General features: G+C 41.5%; 1 protein-coding gene across 1 annotated transcript; it reads left to right on the top strand.

Annotated features, from left to right (window-relative positions):
* Nucleotides 1–920: 920 nt before the first annotated feature.
* On the top strand, nucleotides 921–23,035 carry LOC116673792 (radixin-like). The gene is given in 16 exon segments (XM_032506059.1): nucleotides 921–1,157; nucleotides 3,131–3,224; nucleotides 12,050–12,133; nucleotides 12,614–12,709; nucleotides 13,009–13,131; nucleotides 13,280–13,431; nucleotides 13,927–14,010; nucleotides 14,328–14,474; nucleotides 16,569–16,665; nucleotides 16,790–16,953; nucleotides 17,696–17,826; nucleotides 18,289–18,449; nucleotides 18,594–18,675; nucleotides 18,678–18,703; nucleotides 18,890–19,126; nucleotides 20,177–23,035. Coding segments are annotated over 15 exon segments (1,761 nt in total). The 5' UTR covers nucleotides 921–1,157; nucleotides 3,131–3,212; the 3' UTR covers nucleotides 20,342–23,035.
* The last annotated feature ends 1,173 nt before the right edge of the window (nucleotides 23,036–24,208 follow it).

Genomic DNA, 24,208 nt, shown 5'->3' on the forward strand with positions numbered 1-24,208 from the left:
CCTTGCTTGAACACAAAGTTGTTCTGGTCTGCATTCGTGAAGGCCATCTCAAAGCTCTTGTTCCTGACCAGAGGAGGGGGATCAAGAACTAGGAGGGATCTCTGAAGAGCTATGGCTGGATCTCAGATCCCTTAGGTTTTGTCCCACCAAGAAAACACAAGAGACGCAAGGAAATCATGGGAGGAGAGAGGAAACGAGCAAATGTGTTTTAGACATCCTTTCCTCTGATGGGTCACATGGATTCGCCAGCTGCTTGGGCGGAGTTAGAAACCCTTTTAGCTGCACGGCTTATAGGAAGGCTGCTCTCATGAAACCTCGCTTATAGCTCATCGGTGATCCCTCCTTGTTGCTCGCTCCTCAGTCCTCGGGTTAGAAATAAAGCTTTGAGACGGCCTTCACGGAGAAGGGATAAAACAACTTTCGATTCAACCGAAGAGCGAGGAGCTATCAAATAAGAGAAATGGGATGTCCCCTATGAGCAAGGATACACAAGAGCAGTCCTGACAGTCATGCTGCTGAAAGCTTACTCCTGCCCAACAGACTAAGACCTAAGTGAAGCAAACGTGGATGTATTTTAAGGACCTTGGACGTACCCTTCGAGAGCACAAATGCGGAAGACCCGGAAAAGCTGACCAATGAGAGCAGACTAGGCTTTTTCAAGAGAGGGGATTTTAAAGAGGCAGGCGCTAAAACGGAGGGTTTCCGGCAGAGAATGAATACAGGTATACTTAGACAGACAGTATGAGAAAAATAATGCGCTTTTTCAACAATAAAGCATGTAAACATGTTCTAGTAGAAACCCCAAAATACAAGTATGAACCTGAAAATGAGCATAATATGGGACCTTTAAGTAATGCTTTTCTTCATGTCATGCTTTCATGAGGCTTTTATTTTTAAAGTTGAGACCGGAAGCCGTAGTATTTTATTCCGGCTGACTCGACATTAGCACCCCAAATCGCCTTATGGTTAAGACTTCAACGGGTTTTCGATGTCTGTGGGAATTTGTTTCGTCAAAAGCACTAAGAGATAAGGCACGAGGACCTGAACGGATTTCTCACCGTGAATATTTTGTCACGTCTGACGATAACAGTCTTTCCTAGTATCAACCTGAATATATAGGTACTTCGTACCCCCGGTGAGTTGCCTCTCGCTAGAAGGTAAGCTTCTCTTTAAGTTTGATGCATAGCGGATATCTTCGTGTTCGACCAATTCATATTTTATACGACGTGATAGAAATGATGACTTGTACTAAGTTGTGTCCCATACACTGCTTTTCAACGAACCGTAGCTTGCCTAACCTAACGTTAGTCACAATTTCTCAGTTTTTTGTTGTTGTCGGCAGATATAGTAAATTAATGATGGCCAAACATTTTAGGCTTTAAAACTTCAAGTGTTCGCTAGCTACGTTACGAGCGAGGCAAGCCTTGGCTGTGCTTGTCCCGTTATGTAGACTACACCCACTAACTAGCATGAAAATGTCAGGCTATGAGTCTGTAACCGAGTGAAACTCAGAAAATTAGGCTTTTGACACGTGAAACGTTGTATTTCCCACTCGTTGCAGCTAACGTTGTGCTGAAAGTGTAACCCATTAGATTAAATTGTGGTTAAGTTAGCGTGAAAGGGAAAGCCACCCGGGCGGGTTAGCAAGCTTTTAAAAGAAAAAAGTGGGATGTTTCGCCCGAGTAGCGCAAAAACCTCACATTACGTACAGCCCCAAATTACAGCGGGCTTTTTTTACTTTAACAATTTTTTTCTTAAAACAAAACCTTGAATTTGCCGCACTATCATTCTGTAAGTAACCTTGTAATTTTGATTTTGAGAGCATTAATTCGGTTTCATTGTTCTGCTTTTTCCCAAATATGGGTGGATTCTTTGAGGGTTTTTTTTTTTTTTTATTTTTTTAGTTTCTGGATATTTGATTTTTTGGGGGCTTTCATTTTTAAGTAAAGAGTGGTGTTTTAATTTAAATTTTGCCAATTTTCCTCAACAAGGTTCAATAGGACTTGAACTGCGTGCCGAATTTCCCCCAAGTTGAAGGATATAACCTAACTGTACAACTGGCTTTTGACCCAGTTTTCCTGAAAAGTACGTTGTAAAAATTTCAACGACAATAAAGGAGGGTTTTAGCTATTTAAAAGGCACCCAAATGGTTTCTAGCCCGGCCCATGCAAAGCCCCCCTTCCCCGCAAATGTTTTTTTGAAAGGGAATCAGCAGCAAATAATTATGTTTTTCAAGCAGGTTAAATGGTTTTTCCGCCATTGCTAACGAACTTGTAAGCTTTAAAATTGTGTTCACAATAAACTCTCATAACCTAAGACCATAACTGAAGCTCCAATCGATGTGTGACCTGCTCATTTTAGATCATATGGCTTTTAAAAAGGGCATTTTCTAACTTGCAAAGCTTGGTTTTAAAATAGGGTATTTGAAGGGAATGTATAGTGGCATTTATGAGATGGTGATGAAATAGTGGGGGGGGGGAATCTAGTTTCAAAATATCAGGTAATTTCTGTCAGAAAGACCTTTTAATTTGATAAAGTATAACCGATGATCATTTTACAGTGTGCATGAGTCATCAACACATAATTGATAATTGACTGTCTTCCAGTTTTCTCTTCCATACTATATGTTTTAAGGAGTTTTTGCCCCCATAGGCGCACTTGCAATAGTTACAGCAACATGAGATTGAATGCGAGACCACTTCTCTGTGCATCTATCTGCTTGGGTTTTCTGTGCATTGTAGTCAGGAACATATTTAGGAATCATTTAAGTTTAGTTTTTTCATTTTGTCAGTTCTTGGGAGCACTCTACTTTTGCTCAGTTCAATAGGCTTTTTTTCCCCTGTTCCTAAACTTTGTGTTCTGTTCTTTTCTGTTGTGTGCATTGTCTACACCACTGAATTCAGGACTTGACTGATATATCTGATAGATTGAACCAAAAAGAAAACTTTCAACTTGGATGGAAGAATTTCTGCCAAATTTAAAGATTAATCATTGTGGTGTATTGTTTATTGCCAAATCATGTAGTTGCAGAGAGAATAAAAAAAACACAAGTAAATCATGTTGTACGTAGGCAGCTTCTTATATTTTTTTCACCCATGAAGATGTGAAAAATTGTCTCTTCTGCTTTCAGGTCCTGTGATACAAGTGTTGTTGCTGTCCTGTGACGGATTTATCCTCTCAGCTGTTGTGCGTAAGGAGGAAAGGAAGCAAAGATGCCAAAACCGGTAAGAGGCTAAAATGGGCTACATGAGAGTTGACATACAAATGTCAGCTGCTTTTATCCTACTGTGTTCTACAGAAGTATACAGAAATGCAGCGCTAAGGGAAAGAAGTCAGGAAAAAAACACTTAAGTTAGGCCCTTTTCCTGCTAATCAATTCACCTTCTTCAATGTATAAAAAAAGAAACATTGACTTGCAGGGTTAGAACTTTTTAAGCAGTAGCCATATCAGGATATGATATGAATCAGAAAGATTATAATTGCTTGTTTCTTCCTGCATAGTCTGCTTGTATAAACTGTATCTTTCCCGTTGGTATACACTACTGCCGAAAGCTACATTTGTGCATTCTGCAAAGTGGCAGTTTCATCCCCCTGGCTGCTCCCACTCCTCATACTCCTCTTCCAAGTAAACAACAGCCGGAGTGTGAAATGAACTGCCTGGCCCACAGGCCTTGCAACTGCAACACTGCTGCCATTGTTGCTTAAAGGGTGGAGTGAATGCCGGAGTCCTGGGATGTGAACAACACCAAAACAAAAGCAATTTGATGCAGTCTCTTCATGGCTGCCTTTCCCACTGTTGTCCTGCTGGTTTTTCATCATAAACATACTTACACATGAGTCTGGGGATATTGCATGTTGCACAATTAGATTACACTTGACAAGAATATGTTAAGTGTAAAGATGTCCAGGCCACTTGTCACTCAGGCAAAGTAGTGAGGGTTTGGCATTTTCATTCGACAAACTCTGGTCTACTTGACAAATTTTAAAACAAAGCTTACATTACGTTTGCTTTTAGAATTTCTTTCATGGAAAGTTTTCAAGGTGAAGTTGCTAAAACTTGCATCAGAAACTTTCCTAGAGACTCAGTACAGCAGGCTTCAGGCTTTACCACAAGTGAAGCATATCTTCTCTCTAGAAGTGGTGGGTGTTTGTGGGTGGTGGGGTTTAGGAACTTACAGAAGAGGAACAGCCAGGCCCTGATGTCATCCTCTACTTCCCCCTCTTGACCCCTGAGTCAGCAGGCCACGCAGTCATCCCAAAACAGCTCCTAGGACAGGGGAAGGCTGGCCGCTCAGAGCTCAGATCGGCATCTCTGTCACAGACAATAACTGAGAGAGAAAGTACAGCTTGTCACAGGGAGACACCGACACAGTAAACAGAGGAAGCCAAAGCAGGGTCCAGCAGACATGACCTTCTCTGGGATTGGTGCCAGACATAAAAAACACTTTTGGAATTGGCCTCTTATGCCTCAGTTTCAGCATTCATCTGTAACCAAAGCATGAAAATGGAGTATGTTGAGCTAGCAGTTTCTTTTCAAACACAGAAACACGTGCCTTTTGCAGTGAACTATAGCATGTGGTTGAGATTGTGGTGATATTACAGGTTAAGTGAGGTGTCAAAAGACAAACTGGTGATAACTTGACTGTGTTGAGATTCATTTTATTGTTTTTACCTAAAATACACTTAAGATGTTCTTAATGGAAGCAAAGCGTGTAGAATTACGTGCATTATGTTGCATTGCAATTGAACCAGTGACTAAGACAGATTCAGGGACAAGGTTTTCCTAAACTTAAATGCGTAAGTGAAGTTAAAATAAAAAGACTGACACTCATAAGGCAGCATAGCAACAAGGTATTTTCTATATGTAAAAAGGGCCATTCCACAGCTGAGCTTTACAGCAATTTGTAAACTGTCCTGACTTTTGACAAGTTTTTAGGTTCTGTGAACCAGCTTTTTATGACACCACACCACCCACTTCAAACCAATTCGAACCAGTATCTTGGAAGGTGTTTGTTAATGTCGCACACAGCTGTCTTAAGGAATCTGTTTACACTACTATTTCACCAGTCTATAGGATTTCCGTCTGCAGTTTTTTCCGGAGGTAATCACAATTATTTTGGTCGATATTGAATCGCGATTATTTAACACAATTACTGACTTTTGGAAAGATGTTGCATTTATTGAACTTAAAAATAAGGGAAACAGTAAAAAAAACCTTTAATCGTTAAATCTTCCTTAATTCTTTGATCGTTTAAAGTTTATTTTTCATTCAGAATACAAGACAAATAAGATTTAGTAAGAAGATAAGTTTATTTGCAAAACGTAACATGCTAAATATGAGTTTTTCTCGATTGCATTGTTTTTGTGATCATTAGGAGACAGCCTAACAGCCCTAGTGTCAGGGGGTCTATGAACATATTATACAGTTGTGTTTGGAGGCCAGGGTATGATGAGGTGATAGCAGCCCACAGGAAGAGGGCCCTCACTGGCTTCTAGCTGGGGGCTGTTTTTCCGTTTGCTGGACAAGGGGCCCACTGTGTACATTGGGGGCCCAGTCTGTGTCAACATCCTGTTTGTGGAAGTACAGAAGCATGATGAAGACAGGATTATCACTACGACTGAGGCACTGTTAAGGCAGGGATGAGAACATGAAATCTGCGAACATTAGGAAATAAAGATAGAGACAGGGAGATGGGAATTTGTTGTATTGTTTAGGATATACTGTGTAGGAATTTTATGAGGTAGGAAAATGGGTTGTTGTAAGGAAAGAGTTGCAATATAGGTGCTGAGCAGCATTAAAACTCTGTTTGCCTGTTGTGTTTGACCCTTGACCTCATTTACTATACAAAAGTTAGGTCCAGTTATTAAAATAGCGTAAGTATGACCATCCCTTTTACTCTTTATTATCCCCCTATTGTATCTTGTAAAATGACTGGAAAGTTTTCTTTTACAGTTGACTGGACTAGTAGATTTCTTTTGTCCTCCTGTGAAAAGGATGCTTCACACACAGCATTCACCTTCCCTTCCCCCAAAGGATGATGTGTTTGTAGGTAGCAGTGATTCCTCCTACGCTCTCACTCCTCATTCCTTTCCTCCTCCCTTCCAAAGCCTGCCTCAGCCTGTAGGGGGTTAATCAGAGGGACAGACAGCTGCTCAGACCCCAGAAGACCAGATTAGGAACTCTACTGATTTGTGTGTGTGTCTGTCTGTCTTATGGCCTCTCTCAGAAAAGCTCCTCTAAACAGCTTACAGTAACTTAACAGCTGTACATTTAACAAAGGGCCCGTCTGAGTGAGAACTTGTCTTTGCAATTGAAATTGAGAGGGGGAGTTAGAAAAATCCTTAAAGGGCACGAAGAAAGAATAAAACCAATGTAATGTAAATTTTTGTGCCACTGGTTTTGAGACTCACTGAGATCCTCATTGGCCTTTCATCTTCCATGGCCTCATATATCACTTGCTTGTCAAATCTTGATCTATACTCCCCACCACTTGAGGCCTTTTTAGTGACACTGCAAATAAGGAAGAAAGAGCAAATAAAAGTGTCATACGTATTCCGTTAAATTTTATTTATAGTATCACTTCATAACAAGTTATCTTAAGACACTTTACAGATAAAATAGGTCTAGACCACACTCTATAATTTACAAGGACCCAACAGTTCTAGTAGCTCCCTCCAGAGCAAGCAACCGTATGACAGTGGCAAGGAAAAACTCCCTTTTTAGGAAGAAACTTCGGACAACACAGTTGTGGTTGAAATGAAGAGTGGCAATAACGGTTACAGTAAAAGATATTGGAACAGTGACTAAAATGGTAGTTTGTAGTAGTTCATTGCATAGCAGGGCACTGCATGGCATTACAAGACGGAGCAGAGCGTAGCAGGATGTAGCAGGGCACCGCAGAACATAGCAGGATATAACAGCGTATTGCAGAACGTGTAGCAGGACCACGGCGACAACTGCAAACATGATTTTGGAGCCTCCCTGATCCAAGGAAACATGCTGGGGGGGAAAAGAACATAAGGACTCCGGGGAATGACTCCCCAGAGCTAGGTTAGCAACAAGTTTTTCATGGATGCACACAAATGGAAAGAGAAAGGAGAGATAAGCTCAGTGTGTTAAATACAAATGACATAGGAAGAAATCCATGGTGTCAAATACTGCCAGCCTTAAACTTTGTCATATTGAAAATGAGGAAGGTGGAAAACATTCAACAAAACAAAGCGGAAAGAAATCAATTAAAACACAGAAAAACCTGCCACTGGCTTAAAATTGACATGTAATGATGCTTTTTGTTTTTTGCTGGCCTTGTATCAAAACATTTATCTCTTGTTTTTAGGTAAGTGGGAAAAAAGAGAGATGAGAAAAGGGGGGGGGGGGGGGAAGACAGATGATTTTCCTGCTGCTCATATACACTGTGCAGTGTACAAGATGCTGTGGGGGTAAAGTACAGCCATAAAGCACCTTAGCACATCTAAATATGAGCTGCAAATGGGTATTCATTATGCTTGCAAACAAAAAAGGTCGGCAAAGAAACTAAAATGTTATTTTAGACACTCTAAAGATGTTTTGGACCAATGCGGCAACTGGAACGTGATTCAGTGACATCAATCAGTGGTTACACTACTTTTAGGGTTTTGCCTTAAGCAAGAAGTAAGTCCACATCATGACTCGCTGGCTCCCTCATATGGCGCGGCTTTAAACCCACCATCATTTTCTGGAAGTATACACACTTGTATAAATTGGGCAAATCTGATAACTTGTTAAATTGTCTGTTTGTAGTTTACTGCTTGTCTAACGCGTACCTTAAACTGATCTTACTCTCTTTTTAAATAGAGCAATTTGTTTATTGTAGCCCAGTCAGCTTGTCTAGTATCACCAGACAGTGTCATATAAGGACAGGCTTACAAAAGATGCTCCTTCCAGACTTCTTAGTTGTCAGAGTGTGTGATTAGCTGTGTCAGTGCCTCGGCATGTTGTTGTCCCTCTTTTCCTCCCTCTCTCTCAGCAGGAGAGATAGGATTAACTGACTGTCTGGTCCATACTAGATTCCACCTCTCTCTGCTCCGTGGGTTGGCTGTTTTGGCAGAGACAAACACACATGCAGCACAAAGGTTGGCTCTTTCACAGCTGATTACTGATGGCAGACGGGCCCCACACAAATGCAGGGAAGGGACATTCAAGGCCGGTCACTTGGAAACCCCAGCTCAGCACAACATTCTCCATAACTACTCCTATCTCAGAAAGTCAATGAGGCAGCTAGTTTTAATTCACCAGTGAACCATGAACAGTTTTTTTTTGTCAGTGTTTTTATCAGGGGCTTGTATTGTGCCTTTGCAAGAGTTGATTAAGATGTTCCCCTAGTAGTTTTGCATTATATAATTTGTGGGCCACCGACACAGGTTTGGTTCTTTTCCACACAAACAGCTGTTGCGGCGGGCTGTTTAGTGAGGAAGCTGAGCTGTCATACAGGTGTACTTCTCTGAGTAATGGATCCTCTTGTTTGAAAGTTGTGTATTGTACAGCATTCCTAAAGGCCAACTGCAGTAGTATGATATAGGGCGCGGTGACCTTGTACTTTGCTGTAGCTTCTTATGTAGTCTATATTGTTTAATTTCTGGGATTGTGCAAGTGCTGCCAGAAATTCCGCTGGATGTCCCTTATTTTTGGCAGGCTCTCCCTCACCTTCTGCTTTGTTTGTGTTGTAATTCTAAACTCCGGTGGGTTTCTGAGGACTATGGTTAACTGCTACTCAGATCTCTGCAGGGTAAATCCAGACAACTAGCTAGACTATCTGTCCAACCTGAGTTTTGTGTTGCACAACTAAAACAACCTTTGAATGTACACATGTTCCAGGAAAACAAGATCCTTCCCGAGACTATTTTGCAGAGGCACCATCATTGTCATTCTTCTTTATTTTGAAATGTTCGGGACTGCATCTTGCATGGTTGTGACACTGTGGCAGTGAGAAAAATCTCCCTCGGTGAAATCAATACCAACGCCACTGTCCTGGCTGGTAAGCATTGCTTTAGTAGCTGAACTTCCTTAAATGTTTCCTGACCATTAAGTGCTGACTGAGAACTCTGGATTTTGCAGAGCAGGCACAATTTTGTTCATGCAGGGATTATCCTGGACGAAATGATTTAAAATGTTAATTGATCAATTTGTACTGAATGTGTGTGCATGTCTTTCCTATTATTTGTTGCCCGCTGGCAACTCCTAAAAGCTTAGGACAGTCAGTTTAAAAACCATACAAGCTTGTTTCATTAGATTAGCCCATCCAGTCTTGTACATCACACTGAACTCTGATTTCACCTAATTGCCTAAAAAACCAACGGAATCCATTTCTTTTTCCTCCCCTGCAGATAGCTTGCATATATATTGTGGCTTGATTTCCCAGACATGGATTAAGTCTGGGTCTTAATGCAGAGTAATTATACAGTGCCTCTCTGTGTGGAATCTTCATTGAATAACACATTGGCAACAGAAATAGCAGAGATTTTGTCTCAAGGAGCACACACTAGAGAAACTGCATCCATTGAAAATGGACCCTGACTGAAGGCAGAATACAATCTAGTCATACAATTTAGTCACTTAATCTTTTCCCCGGGAAGCTGGCCACATTTTCCAACCAAAATAAAGCTTGGCCAGGCAGCAGGTTAGATTAGTAACATAGGGCAGGCATACAGTTTAGTAAAATAATTTGGAATAAATAGAGTGTTGCACATTGCGGTAATAGTTTAGGCCTGGCAGGAGTGTTCATGCGAGAAGTCTTTAACCCTTTTTTTTACCTGGCATTAACATCTGTCCTGAGTGATCAGATCCTAAGTGGACAGCTCTAAGTACAGGTGAAAACACTCTCAGGACACATTGAGATTGGATTGCAAAAAACGCTTTTGGAGGTGGTTTGAGTCTTATCTGTCCACATTCTAATAGCAGTGAGAGCAGAAATGTGTCCTGTGTCAACATTAAAGAAATACCTAGGCTAGCCTACTTATTCAAAGTATTTCTCATGTCACACAAACCACTGAGTGAGTTGTGTTTTGATGTTATTATCATATTGTTTTAGTATTGTGTCAGTGTTTTTGTTCCTGCATGCGGCCTGCTCCTATATCCCCCGCTATCTCAGTCTCTCTGCAGTACTGTTGCCTTGAAAATACCATTATTTTTTTTATAAAACGTCCCCAAGTTCAAACACAAAGACAAAAGTACTGAGAGCTGAACACAGACTTTTAAAAACATCTTTATCTCCTGCACAGGTCCTGCCCCGTCAGTAGATCTCCTTATGTCGTATGGGTGCACGATTCAGAAAATGTCATTCAATAAATGTAGTTGTTTTTCTCATGTGATAGTATACACGCCATTACAAAACAAACAATACATTTTTGTAATTCTATGAATCAATTTTGAATCTGTAGAGCTTGAGTCACCATACGAATGTGAATTGGGTTTTTTGCACACCCCTCTTGTGCACCTTTTTATAAAGGCTACACTCTATGGTCAGCACACAGGCAGACTGTGGGCAGCGCTTTTTAATTTTTCACTTGATTTATGTGAAAGTAACAACTGACATAAACACACAACCAGCCTATATACAAATGTAAATGATGTACATGTTTATTTCAAGTGTTCACTGCGGATGCATATGGAGACACATTCTACAGACAGGTGAAAACACACGCACCTAGAGCTGTCCACTTGCGATCGGATCACTCATATCAGATTTTAATACCAGGTCAGTACAGGCCCTATAAGGTAGTGAAAGTGCTGCAACTTTTCATGGGTAATTAATGAGTGGGAGACAGAGGCAGATACACTGGGTCTGCTCCATGTGGTGCGGGGAGTCCCGCTATGTGCTGTATAGACAAGTTTCATGGATTATTCATTGCAGGGATATTGAGAGAAATGGAGAGGTAAAGTCCATGAAAAACTATTAAGAGGAGAGGGAGAGAAATACAAAGTTAGCCTTTCTGAGGTTTTGTGTATAATTGCAAAGAGGAAAAAGAATTTTCTTCATTCTGTCTCTCTTTTCCCTCCTTTTCTGTATGGTTGGTTCATCTACAGTAACCGCGCTGTAACGTAATCTCAAAGGGTGTTCACCCCAGATCATCTCTCTAGCTTCCTGTTGCACTCAATCTCCACCACTTTTTTTTCTGCACTCTTGCTAAACTTTTTGCTTTTGCACTCACATTGCCTCTTGTGTTCCTCTCTACCATACACTTCCCTCTGTCTCTCTTCTTGCATTGTTAACCACTACTAAAGCACACACACAGCTAAGTGTGTGCGTAGGTGTGGGAGGAAGGATGTGAGATGCTTCGGAGGTCGGACCCACTGTGTTCTGTGCCCTCTGCTGCTGCTGGCCTACCGCCATTGCCTTTTACTGCAACCAATGACTGAGTTTTATCCTCTGCTCCACCCCCAACAGCGGTCCTGGAGTAGTAGTCTGCCTTGAAAGGTGGGCCTTGCTGACTCTGGCAGTGTAGGATGGAAAGAGGGGGAGAGATGCAAGTTTACACAGACCCTTTACAAAACTTGGGTTGGGATTGACAAATTGAATACTGAGCAAACATGCTTCTATTCTCTTTTGCAGGAATTCTCTAATTTCTTGGGATATCATGTTCGATTGAGTTTGACGGAAGCACTTCTGCGTTGTCCGTTGTGACATGTGCGCCACATCCTCTAGAATACTTATGTTTAACTCTTTATTTCATGAAAGACGACAAATTTATTAATCTCAGATTAAGCACGGACAACAGTACTCACTTCTACCTCTGATTTGAACGTATGAATAGTCCTGATATTTGGCCGACCCACTTACTGGTTTAAACTAAATGCTGTAAAGCTTTTTCAGAAGTTGACTTTTTGGCCTGATTTTAAAATCCTCACTGCAAACAAAACAATGTGCAGTTCAAGAAAATTAGAGACGGTATTGTGACCTTTTTTGTAATGAGAACAGTCAGGTAGCAGTGCCGTATCTAATCACTCCTTATGTAAAACATTGGCCTGTGGAATATAGAAAACAAAATAACTTTTTTGTTGTTTGGTTTCTAGATCAATGTCCGTGTGACCACCATGGATGCAGAGCTGGAGTTTGCCATCCAACCTAATACCACAGGAAAACAGCTTTTTGACCAGGTGAGCAAGGGTGACATCATAACCACATATGTCGACTGGTTACTGCTTTCCAAAGAGCTACAATTATGGATGTAGGCGTCCTGCTGGTTAACCATGATGATCCTGGTTCAGTTCTGACCAGGGTCTTTTGTGGCACGTCAACAACAAATCTTTTTCCAAGAAAGAAAATTCCTGCACACATTTGTCACCTCTGCATTGGTTTATTTGGTGGGTTGACTTTTTGGTCACAAGAACCTTTCTCAAGACAAGTAGTAGTAAAGTGACAGTGTATAGTGCTTAAATACATATCATTACATGATTATCCACAGCTGTGTTGGAGGTGTGTCCATGATTGCACCGAAAACTAAAATACCAAATCCTCTCTGATTAAAAACAAAACATTTTTTAAAGTCAGTGGTACATAAACGATACATAACTCAAGTATAATAAACAACTTCTCTTGAGCCCAAGATTTCCAATTTCTTCTTGTTTTATTGTCAGGTGGTGAAGACAGTGGGACTGCGGGAGGTCTGGTTCTTTGGACTACAGTATGTGGACAGTAAGGGCTACAGCACTTGGCTCAAACTCAATAAGAAGGTAGGTCTTCCTCTACGTTTATCTTATCCTTTGGCATAACTACCAAAAACAGTTTTTATTTACACGCTTGTTCTTTCTTTTACTATCTCTCTGCCTCCTTGTCTTTTTAATTCTTGGTCAGGGTCTTTCTTCTTGGCTTTCCTTCACATATTGTGTGTGGGTGGGTGGGGGTGGGTGGCACATGCAATATCCATGCGATGAATATGCTTGTTTATTACATGTCGTTGTATGACACAGGCTGGTAAATGGTTGGTTGGATGATGTTTTTTTTCTTCTTTTTTTTTCTCCTTTCCGTCCAGGTGACCCAGCAGGATGTGAAGAAAGAGAACCCATTGCAGTTTAAGTTCAGAGCCAAGTTCTTCCCTGAGGATGTCTCAGAGGAACTAATCCAGGAGATCACACAGAGACTCTTCTTCCTGCAGGTATAAAGTCACTCACTAGTGGATTTTCCATCCAAATGTAGTGCAAATTTTCAACTGAATTTAACATTGATATTTAGGGAGGAAAGCAGTGTTGAATACAATAAATAGGTTCCATTTGTTTACTCCTTCACTCCCTCCATTTCCGCAGGTGAAAGAGGCCATCTTGAACGATGAGAACTACTGTCCCCCAGAGACAGCTGTGCTTCTGGCGTCATACTCTGTCCAGGCCAAGTATGGAGACTACAACAAAGATGTCCACAAGCCTGGGTATCTTACCCATGACAGACTGCTGCCTCAGAGGTACCCGGGAAAAACATTTCACAACTTATGAGGGCGGCTTTGGCTCAGTGGTAGAGGGGTTACCTGCCAGTCGGAAGGTTGGAGTTTGATCCCTGGCCCTGCAGTCTCATGTCAAAGTATCTTGGGCAAGATACTGAACCCCGAGAACCCTGAGCTGCGCTATCAGACTGTAAATGTGTGTGAATGTTTATCTGATGAGCAGGTGGCACATTGTACGCCAGCCTCAACCACAGTGTATGAATGTGTGTGAATGGTTCCTGTACTATGTAAAAGCGCTTTGAGTAGTCGTTAAGACTAGCGCAAAAATTGCTATATAAAAAGAGTCCGTTCATGTTTACATTTATATTTTCTGCTGCGAGCCAAAGTGTTGATTGTTCACATCTGTTGAAACCTGTGGAATGTCTTGCTCCTTGTTGGAATTTTCAATGATTTCTTCTTCAGGAAACAATTCCAAAAACATCCCTTCAGGTAAAGTCATTGTGTTTGTGTAAACAGAGTCCTGGAGCAGCACAAGCTGACCAAGGAGCAGTGGGAGGACAGGATTCAGACTTGGCACGAAGAACACCGAGGAATGCTCCGGTATGTTTAAATCTTTCCTGTAAACCCCTTAGAGAGACATAGAAAATTTTTATCGGCGTGTAGGTGGCCTTGTGTCATTTTAGGAAGTTTAACCATATGTATATAATTATTCTAGAGGGCTATACATGGCCAAAAGTTGACCTACCTAAAAGTTTACTTTTTATTGGATCATATGAATACTTGGTAATTTGCTTTTAGAAAAATAAAATGTACACAGATTTGATTTTGTTTTACTAATAAAAATGTGTAAATTTTCTAACAAACAAAACTATATAATCTATAATCTTCTGACTCCTGCTAATGTTCCTCCTGTCCAGAGAGGACTCTATGATGGAATATCTTAAAATCGCCCAGGACTTGGAGATGTACGGAGTCAACTACTTTGAAATTAAAAACAAGAAGGGCACACAGCTGTGGCTGGGGGTGGATGCCCTTGGCCTCAACATCTACGAACACGAAGACAAGTAAGGGACACACACACACAGACACAAACGCTAACAGATTTGTAACAGAGTTTATTTACAAAATCGTGAAGACTGTTAAAAGTTACCATCAAGGCTGAGACATGTTAAGACCTACGCTTTCAGATTCAAATACCATTTTCTTTTCCCCCAAAATGGTTGTCCTGTTTTGGTCTAAATCCAGTCACATACTACCACATGCTTGCAAGGGAATCAGAGCTGTGGTTTGCGGTTATGACAGTGTGCCATAACCGATGTGTGCTAACTTGTGTCATCATAACGGTGTCTGTTAAACCTGCTGTATCACCCAACCTCACAACAAGATCAGGGTCTTGTGTCTTATTAATTTAGGAGATTTTTGTTTTTTGATTATTCCTCATCAGAGTTTATCTTTTAAAGTTTTTATAGACGTCCAAAGACTTAAAGTGCTCATGTTATGCCTTTGTGCATGTTATAGGTTTACAAAGTGAAAAAGCCCAAAGTCCACCCCAAAGGGACTTACCATATTCCAGAGAAAATACTGTTCGCCAACTGCTCCAAACAGCGCTATTGTAGTCCAGCTCTTACTTCTATGACAAACGTGCATTACTTAGTAACACATGTTATAATGCTCGCCTTAGCTGCTAGCGTGGCATTCCCTCATACTCTGCAACTGATTAGCTAGTAGTGCTTACTTCGTATGTGCAACTCCCAACAGAAGAAGATGCCTCAGTCTGTAGCTAAAACAGAGCTCAACACACAGGGTGAAAGCGAAAGGGGGGGGCACCGGTAACGCTAACAGAGGTGTAACGTTACGAATGGCCGCTGTTTCCCAACGGTTCGATAAACTGCCGTTCGTGTCCTTAGCACCGAAGTTAAGCGCCAACCGGTATGGCCGCTAGCTGGTTTGGGCCTGACCGGGCTGGGGCTGTAATGGTAGTGGATGGTTGCTAGCTGGCTGGGGGGCTGACTGTGGATGTGTCCCCAGGCTGGGGCTGTAATGGTAGTGGATGGTTGCTAGCTGGCTGGGGGGCTGACTGTGGATGTGTCCCCGGGCTGGGGCTGTAATGGTAGTGGATGGTTGCTAGCTGGCTGGGGGCTGACTGGATGTGTCCCTGGGGCTGTTGTCAGCTCTCATCCCGACTGAAGCCTTGCAGCGCCGGGAGACTGAGGCACAAGACAGGGGTGTGCTCGCTAGCTAAATTACCATTAGATTAGTTGTCTATCTATACAGTTAATGTCACTGATGAATTTCAACATCAACAAAAAAGGTCTCTGTATTACTGTGTTGCAAAGTGGGATGTAATCAATGACAAAACGATGCCATGTGGCAGAAAAAAATGTATTACTTTACTGAGGCACTGCTCCTAAATCTGTACCCTGTACCAGAATATGGATCCATTTGCCAATGATTATTACACTGTTTATTTCTTGTCCACTTAGCTGCTTTTGCTGTTACTGTCAGAAAAAGGAAAATATATATATATTTTTTTATTTGATATTAACCAGACTCATGTCAGCCAGTTTATCTCTGTTTTCTCACTTTGTCCAAGGCATGATGGTAACATAAGATGCACAATGCTCAACAAGTTTAAAGGAAGCAAAGGTATTTTTAGAAGTGAAAACTAAGGGAGAGGTGGGGAAAGGAAGACTGTCAATTGTAGAAGAGTCTTTCCTGTCCTCTCTGGTCAGAGATGTTTCCCCTTTGTGGAAGAAAGGATAGATTTTATTAATCACAACTCCTGTAGCATTTCCTCTCACTACTTTCCACTTCCTGTCCGTTACCTGAGGTCATCACAGCTGCCATCCTTCTCTCGTCTAGGTGACAGGAAGGAAACAAAGGAACCCTAGAAGCAACATCCTCATTATCTCACACACACCAAACACACTTTCACGTCTTGGCAGAAGTGTTAAGTTTTATCCACCTACTTCCTTTCCTGTCTCTATTCTTAACCACTTTACTGAAAAGTTGTATTTGAATTGTAAATTCAGTAGAAGTGTAAAGTGGTTTATTCACACTGGGCTCCGATGAAACCATCTACAACCAACTGTGTAACACCCTGTGCTGTATATCATCATGTGAGTGGGACACTGAAGTTGAAATGTTTATTTTTTCAGGTTAACCCCAAAGATTGGCTTCCCCTGGAGTGAGATTCGAAACATCTCTTTCAATGACAAGAAGTTTGTAATCAAACCTATCGACAAGAAAGCACCTGTGAGTGTCAGATTGAAAAGTTTAGAAACATCAAATATTTGACTTTGTGTTTATGTATACAAAGAACATGTTCTTCACATTAAAGGGTATATTTTCTCTCCCTACTCTTTCTTAAAACATGTAGGACTTTGTGTTTTATGCCCCTCGGCTGCGCATCAACAAGCGTATCCTGGCATTGTGTATGGGTAACCACGAGTTGTACATGAGGAGGAGAAAGCCCGACACCATCGAGGTGCAGCAGATGAAAGCTCAGGCCCGCGAGGAAAAGCACCACAAACAGATGGAGAGGTACTGCACAGGAATACTGTGAACCCATGTTGTCATTTTTGTTTGTTCCTAAGGTTATAAAAAGCCTGACGTCGTCATACTTAGATTCTAGTCAGAATGTGAGTTGTATACTGCTCCGTTGGGCTGTGATTATGGGGTGTGTTTCAACCGAAAATGCCTCTGCACTCTATTGGATAGACCTACAACCAATCAGAGCAACGGAAATCAACTGTTAACAGAACTCCCCACCGATGAGACAGTGCATCATCTCCATAGCAACCACGCCTTGCACATTGCGCATCCGTCCTAACGTCCGCGATGGCGGAATCTACACATCTCAATTCTCCAGCGGCCGCCCCCTTATGTTGTAAACTAATTCGGAGCAAGCGCTCTTTGGTGACGTGGTTGATCACTGTTGATGCACTGACAATTTTATTTATAACAAAAGGTGGCTGCCGCTGGAGAATTGAGATGTGTAGCTCTTGTTTGAGCATAGTTTCTGAACAATGGATTAAATCCAGACCAAACTTCCTGACCTCAAATGTTGTGGGTGGGGATAGGTTTGACTGGCATCCAGGCTACAATAACCCCCCATTTCACAGACTTTTGACAAAACATAAATACATGTCCAAACAGAAGTGGCAGATTTATCTCTCCACTAGAGGGCAACATACATTATTCTAGGCAAAAGGAGTGCCTGTGTATTTTATTCAGGTCATAAGAATGCAAAGATACTGAAAGATGTTGTTACTAAACTTCTCAGGGCTCAGCTAGAGAATGAGAAGAAGAAGCGAGAGTATGCAGAGAAAGAGAAGGAGAGGATAGAGCGGGAAAAAGACGAGCTCATGGAGAGGCTGAGACAGATTGAAGATCAGACGATGAGAGCTCAGAAAGGTACAATTTTTTCTTTTTCTTTTTATCTATCCATCTGTTCATTCATCTCTGCGGCTGCCTTCTTCTCCCCTCCTTGTCTGTCAAATTGGAGAATTTCTCTAGGGCTGGGATTAAGGCCAAAGACAGGTCTGTTCATCATACTTATCATAATGAACTGAAAGGTTGATCTTTCTTTAATTTCTCTGGTTGTTTTCCCATTTGTATTTAATCAAAAAGTTGTTTTTTTCCCTAGCACCATGTCCAACGCCGGATTTAGAGATAATACATCCGTACTTACTTACAACAGAGGTTAACCCTAACGTGTGCCCCAACAGTTCGGATTGATTTCCCTGCATCGACAGTAACTGACCTAAACAGTAACTACCAGCAGAGATCCTACTGAAGTTTTAATTTGAAATGTTTAGAAGATCAAATTAAAACAAAGATGATGTGGAACATGTCTATGTGTCTGCCCTTCTGCAGAACTTGAGGAACAGACTCGCCGGGCCCTGGAGTTGGAGCAGGAGAGAAAGAGAGCAAGGGAGGAGGCCGAGAGGCTGGAGAGAGAGAGGCAAACGGCTGAGGAGGCCAAGGCAGAACTGGCCAAACAGGCCGCAGACCAGCAGAAGACCCAGGAACAACTGGTGCGTCCGTTTGTTTTCACTGATGGTTTTAGCAGTTACAGGTTGGCTTATGTGGATTTATGTGTTTGCTCACTGGTGTGTTATGGATAAATCAGGATGAGCACATTCTTTTGTGTGTAAATGTACAGTGTGTGTGTGTAACAGCAAGGTCTCTATTTAATCCCGGCTGCTGAACTGGCTGAATTTACAGCCAAGATCGCTCTCCTGGAAGAAGCCAAGAGGAAGAAGATGATGGGCACAGATGGCAGCATAAGGTACAGGACCCCCCCCCCCCCCCCCCCCCCCCCCCCCCCCCCTACAGAAATTGTACTAGCTAACATTGGCTTCCTAAGATGATTTTATGCTCATGGTCTACCAGCATATATATTTCACTCTCCCCTGCCCGGTGTGAATTCAGTGTGTCTTGTCTACCCTGTCCCTCTCACTGCCCACACCTGCAGGCTCTGTTAGCCCAGGATGACCTTGAGAAGACCAAGGAGGAGTTGAAGTCTGCAATGACTGTGGTGCCGGCGCCTCTGAGCGGCCATGCTGAGAGTGAGCATGATGAGCAGGATGAAAACCATGCGGAAGCCAGTGCCGAGCTCTCCAATGAAGGCGTCAGCCAGTTAGACCTTCGCAGTGAAGAGGCGCGCGTCACTGAAGCCCAGAAGAACGAGCGGGTCAAGAAACAGCTGCAGGTGAGAGCAAGGGATAACGGGCACCCTCTGGGTCTAATTTATTCTGCCAGTGAAGTCTGGCATTTTTCGTTTAAGGGCTATGTCAAAACATTTGACATATCACAAAGTTAGTTTCCAAAATGATCTCAACCTGGGAACTGATTTTCCCATGTTCAAAACTTTTCACATTTAATATGAAGTTTATTTAAATCCCAAAAAATAAAAACGGCATCTGATAAATGATACCCCATGTAGAAAGCCACCTGGGGTGGAAATGAGTAAAACTTACTCTATGAATACTTACTCTTAGAATAAACAATGTAAATCTGTTTAAACAAAAATCCTTCCATTTTTATTTTTTTTACCAAGAGAGATTTGGGTCTCACAAACAAAAATAATGAGGTTATATTATTTTCTAGCAGCAGTTTTTTTGCAAAGAAGAAACACCAGCCAAGAAATGGCATATAAGGGTAAGATAAGGCATACTTCTCTGTCCGTTCTTTAAACTCCTGCTTTTAACAGGAGTCAATGTGCTTGCTTAGACTGTAGCCTGGCTTTAAGAAAGATTTACAAGTAATTATTGAATCGATCACATTAAAGTACATCAAATCTCTCCATATTATTCCTAACTTTCAATATATTCCAGGGCCTGTAGATCTAAGCCGGGCTACTGCATAAGCCAGGACTTGTACTCAAGCTATGGCAAGAAGAATTCAGCAGCAACCAAATGGTTTTATTAACCTTAATGTCCCCCCTGCTTTAGTATTTTTAAAGTAAGTTGAACTGCATCCCTTATTGGAAGGATTTATTAATATTAAACCTATAGCCAGAGGCTGTAGCTTTGCGTCAACCAGATGTTTACTTTTGAGGCGTATTGTCCCATTTTTGCCCTTCTGCACCGGTGTTCTGTTTTTTTTTTTTTTTTTTTTTTCACTTTTCTCCTGTTACCTCTATGCCTCTTTATTGTTCTGTTTTCCCCTTTCATTTTCTATCCTCATCTTTGCTTTTTTTATCTATCTTTTTCATTCATCCTTCTCGTCCTCTTATCCTTCCTTCTCGTTTATCATCCAGACATTAAGCTCAGAGTTGGCCGATGCCAGAGATGAAACCAAGAAGACACAGAATGATGTGCTACACGCGGAGAACGTGAAAGCAGGCCGAGACAAATACAAAACACTGCGCCAGATTCGACAGGGCAACACAAAGCAGCGCATCGATGAGTTTGAGTCCATGTGAGAACAGCACCGCTGTCCCCTCGCCCCTCTTTCCCTGAGGGGTACCTGCTCCTGAACCTTTCCCTCAGCGGCTGCTCATTTTCATGGACAACAGATGCTGCCATCCTTGTAGTCCCACCATGTCCCCCTCAACACCCCCAGGCAATCTTGAGAAATCATCTTGTCAAACTTTGCCAAAGTCCTGCCCCACGTCTCCTATCTGAAAGTTACAGATGCCTGTGCGCCAATCTGAACAAGCAAATATCATCGTACTGCAGAGATCATCTGTAATCCTTAAACACAGGGGAAAAGAGAAACTGTTAAAACCAAAATGGAAGCAATTAGATTTTTTTTTGTGGAGAAAACATGGCCATAGAAAGCTAATGTTGTTTTTTTTGTTTAGACGACTTGTATGCAATAGTTGAGTATGATCCCATGTCTTCAGTTAAAGATCCTCCTTGTTTTTAACTTGGTTCCCCTCTAACCCTTACCTGCTTTAGTTTGACTTGTTTTATTGATGATACCCTTCTTTTTAGTTGTCTCTTGAACACATTTAGCTGCAGGCTATGAATAAAGAATGGAGTTTGGGGATAAGAATTTTAATTCAGCGTCCAAGCGCTGCTTATGTTGCATCATATCAAAACATATCATAAGCCATGATAATACTCATAGCATCTGAGTCATGATAGAGCGGAGCTAAGGTCATTTCACTCTATTCAGTCAATTGAAACTGTTAATGTGGCATCAATAGGTTTATATATTTAAAAAAAAAAAAGCACAGCAATATTTGAATAATTTAATTCCAGGCTCAATATCCAGAATAGCAGTAAATGAATTGACTTTTGTACGGAAAAGAGCCACCCAACTTGTGACATGGCAGGTTTTGATCAACGAGTGTAGCAAAGGTAACAAAGGGAAAGTGTTGTTTTTTTTCACGCAGAGGTGATAGGATAGCATGTAATGAGCTTGTGCCAGAGAGCTATCACCCACAAGCTTACAACTGTTAGAACATAAGCTAATTTGTGTGTTTGTGTGGGGTTGCATCCCAGTGTTTCATTCCCAGTCACCATAGATGGTTTTCTCTGCCTACCAGCTCACAAAGGAAGCCACGGTATGAAATGGACAGACAGAGGAACGGAGAGCTGAGTACTATGTCCAAGGTGTTTGTCCGTCTGTCCAACCGTGCGTGCGTGCGTGCGTGCGTGTGTGTGTGTGTGTAAGAGAAAGTATATCCACGTGTGCAGATGTAGAAGCTGAGACCTGGCACCTCTCTGGCTGGGGAGCTTATGAAAACATCAGTCCTCGACCCAGGACGAATCTCTACCTCAGTAATGTTAGCAGTGGTGACTGACAGTCAAACGCTAAGGGTGCACCCCCTCCTCCCTCTCAATAAGGTCAGGATGTTACTTGGTTGCCTTCACATCGTTGTGTGGTGCTCCTGGGCAGGCTACATTTTGTCAGCCGCTTTGTGGTCTCAAGAGAACCGAATGGGGGGCTATGTAAAACACAACTCCTTATTGAGAACAAGGTTGAGCTAGTTTTACACAACGGTCTCTCCTTGCTCCTGACCTTGCTCAGATGGTTTGGTTCATTGTCATTTTGTCCTGGGGGGAATCCCAAACAATGAGGAAGGGAAAACAAATAATGTTGCAGATATCAGACTTAAAATGTACTTTAGGATAAAGCTAATTTCCAGAATAAATAGGGTAATTTAGTCATTACCTGACAGGGTCCTGGGAATCATTTGGTTCTAAGTTGTTGGAGGTGACAGACTGGGTCTACAGAGCTGCTGGGACTCGAGACCTTGTTTTAAAAGAAGGCTGTCCCCTGTATTATATTTAATTCCCTTTAATGTCTGCACAGAAATTTCTTCTTTGTTACAATTTCACTTCAAGGAGACAGTTTGCAGACCTGCAATGGATCATGGGACTGAGAGACTTGTGAATACATAAAGAGATGTTATTAGTAGTTCTTAATGTAAAGGGACCTGTCTATTGAAAATTGTGCAAGTCTCTTGAATCAAACCGAGAGTAGGCCAATTTCTTCCCCTAAAATCTTATTATAAATTCCCATCTGATATTGTTCTTGCTCAAACAAACTAACCCCATCTTTTGTGGGGTGGAAAATATGTTCCAAGGTGCATTTTTGACCCAAGTAAAAATAAAGTTTTCTTTTTTTTATTAACAATATGATGAAAGATGTTTGTGGTATTATTTGTTACGCATTACTTGACAGCTGGTTATTTTTTTAATAGTCAAGAGTTTTAAAGGTAAAGCACTTGTAAGCAACAAGACACTGCAGCCTGCCTTTTGTGTTTAACTTCAGTGTCCATTGTTGGCGTATTGTTTGCCATAGCGGGTGAAAGAATTCTGTGCTTCCAGCTCATATTTTTGTATTGTTCAAAGTCCCTAAACCGGCAGCATGCATCGCTATACTGACCAGCTTCATTGGAGGGGAAAACTATTGTTGACACATCCACACCCTCACCCCCCCCTTCAAGCTGTAAGGCTTCAGTTAGTTTATTTTCACAGCAGCATGTCATTGGCCCGCCTGCCCCCTCCAATGAAGCCAGTGTCTGTGATGACGCCTGCTCTGGCACCAGCTGTCACATTTTGCCGTTTGTTTTTTCCTTATGTTCATGTATTCTTTAAGATAGAAGGCACAGATGGATTGCAATTAATTTCATTAGTTCACAAATAAAAGTTTTAAATTTTGATTGTGTTTTGGCCCATTTGTAATGTTTGTTATCACAGATTTAATAGCGTTGTAAAGTATTCACGCTCATTTTGTTGTATGTAATTCAGAATGAGGTTTGAATATCATACTGCTGAGCTGTTTCTGTACCAGGATGTATTCATGTCTCAATGGTTTTTCACAGGATGTAATAGCAGAATCTATATCTCTAGATACATTTTTAAGATGTGACTGATTTGGCTTGAAGCCGGAGCCACTTGGTCACTTTAAAAACCAATATCTTGAATAAAGATTGAAATCCTCTGACAAAACATTTTACTAATGGCCTGTTTTTTTTCTGTTTTTTTACCTTCACTTTATTCCAGAAAGCACATACCAGTTATGACAAATTAAATATTTTTCACAGAACTATATCTGTTTTCACTTAACTCCCAGTTCCTTAATACCTTTTCCCCTGAGATCTTACATTTCAGACATGTTTCAGAGGTAAGATAAAGAGAGGGTGGTGGGGAAGGAAGATTAAATACAAATTACAATAGGATATACATACATAATACAGGCACATAGTGTACTTACATTTGGTATCAGCGACATTTCCAACAGTGCAGTGCGGTCATCCATATTCATACATGCAGCTATACAGCATGAGAATACAAAATGACCTAGTTCATGGAATGTAGGAACAGTCAAGTGGTTTTTAAGAAGCAGGTACACAACTCATTTTTGGCAGAGTCTTGGTAAACTGTATGATCGGAGACCATTTTACTAAAAAAAAAAAAAAAAAAAGTCGGTTTTTAACTAACTCAGGGTTGCTTTCTCTGACTGCGGCTCAGAAGAATTCATAATCTCATCATTCACATTACTGAGGAGAGCAAATGAAAAACTATGTTGACTGAGGTGGGATTTGCGCTTATCTTGGTGAGCTCTAACAGTTTGGTTTTTCTGTATTGGTTGTAGTCCACACTACTGAGGAGAATACTTGGACAATCTCAGGATTTTTCAGTTAGACAGGGGAGATGGGATTAGATCCCTTCCCTTCAGACTATTCGGTACCAGCCTACCTTGCTGAACCACTTCTCTGGGCACAAATTGGGTCCATAGTGTTAACAGTCATATTACTGCTTCTGTGTACCGTCTAAATACTTATATCTATGCTTACCTTCTGTACCTATGTGTGTATTTCTATGTCTATGTG

This window comes from Etheostoma spectabile, chromosome 24 (assembly GCF_008692095.1).
Source record: "Etheostoma spectabile isolate EspeVRDwgs_2016 chromosome 24, UIUC_Espe_1.0, whole genome shotgun sequence".
NCBI lineage: Eukaryota > Metazoa > Chordata > Actinopteri > Perciformes > Percidae > Etheostoma > Etheostoma spectabile.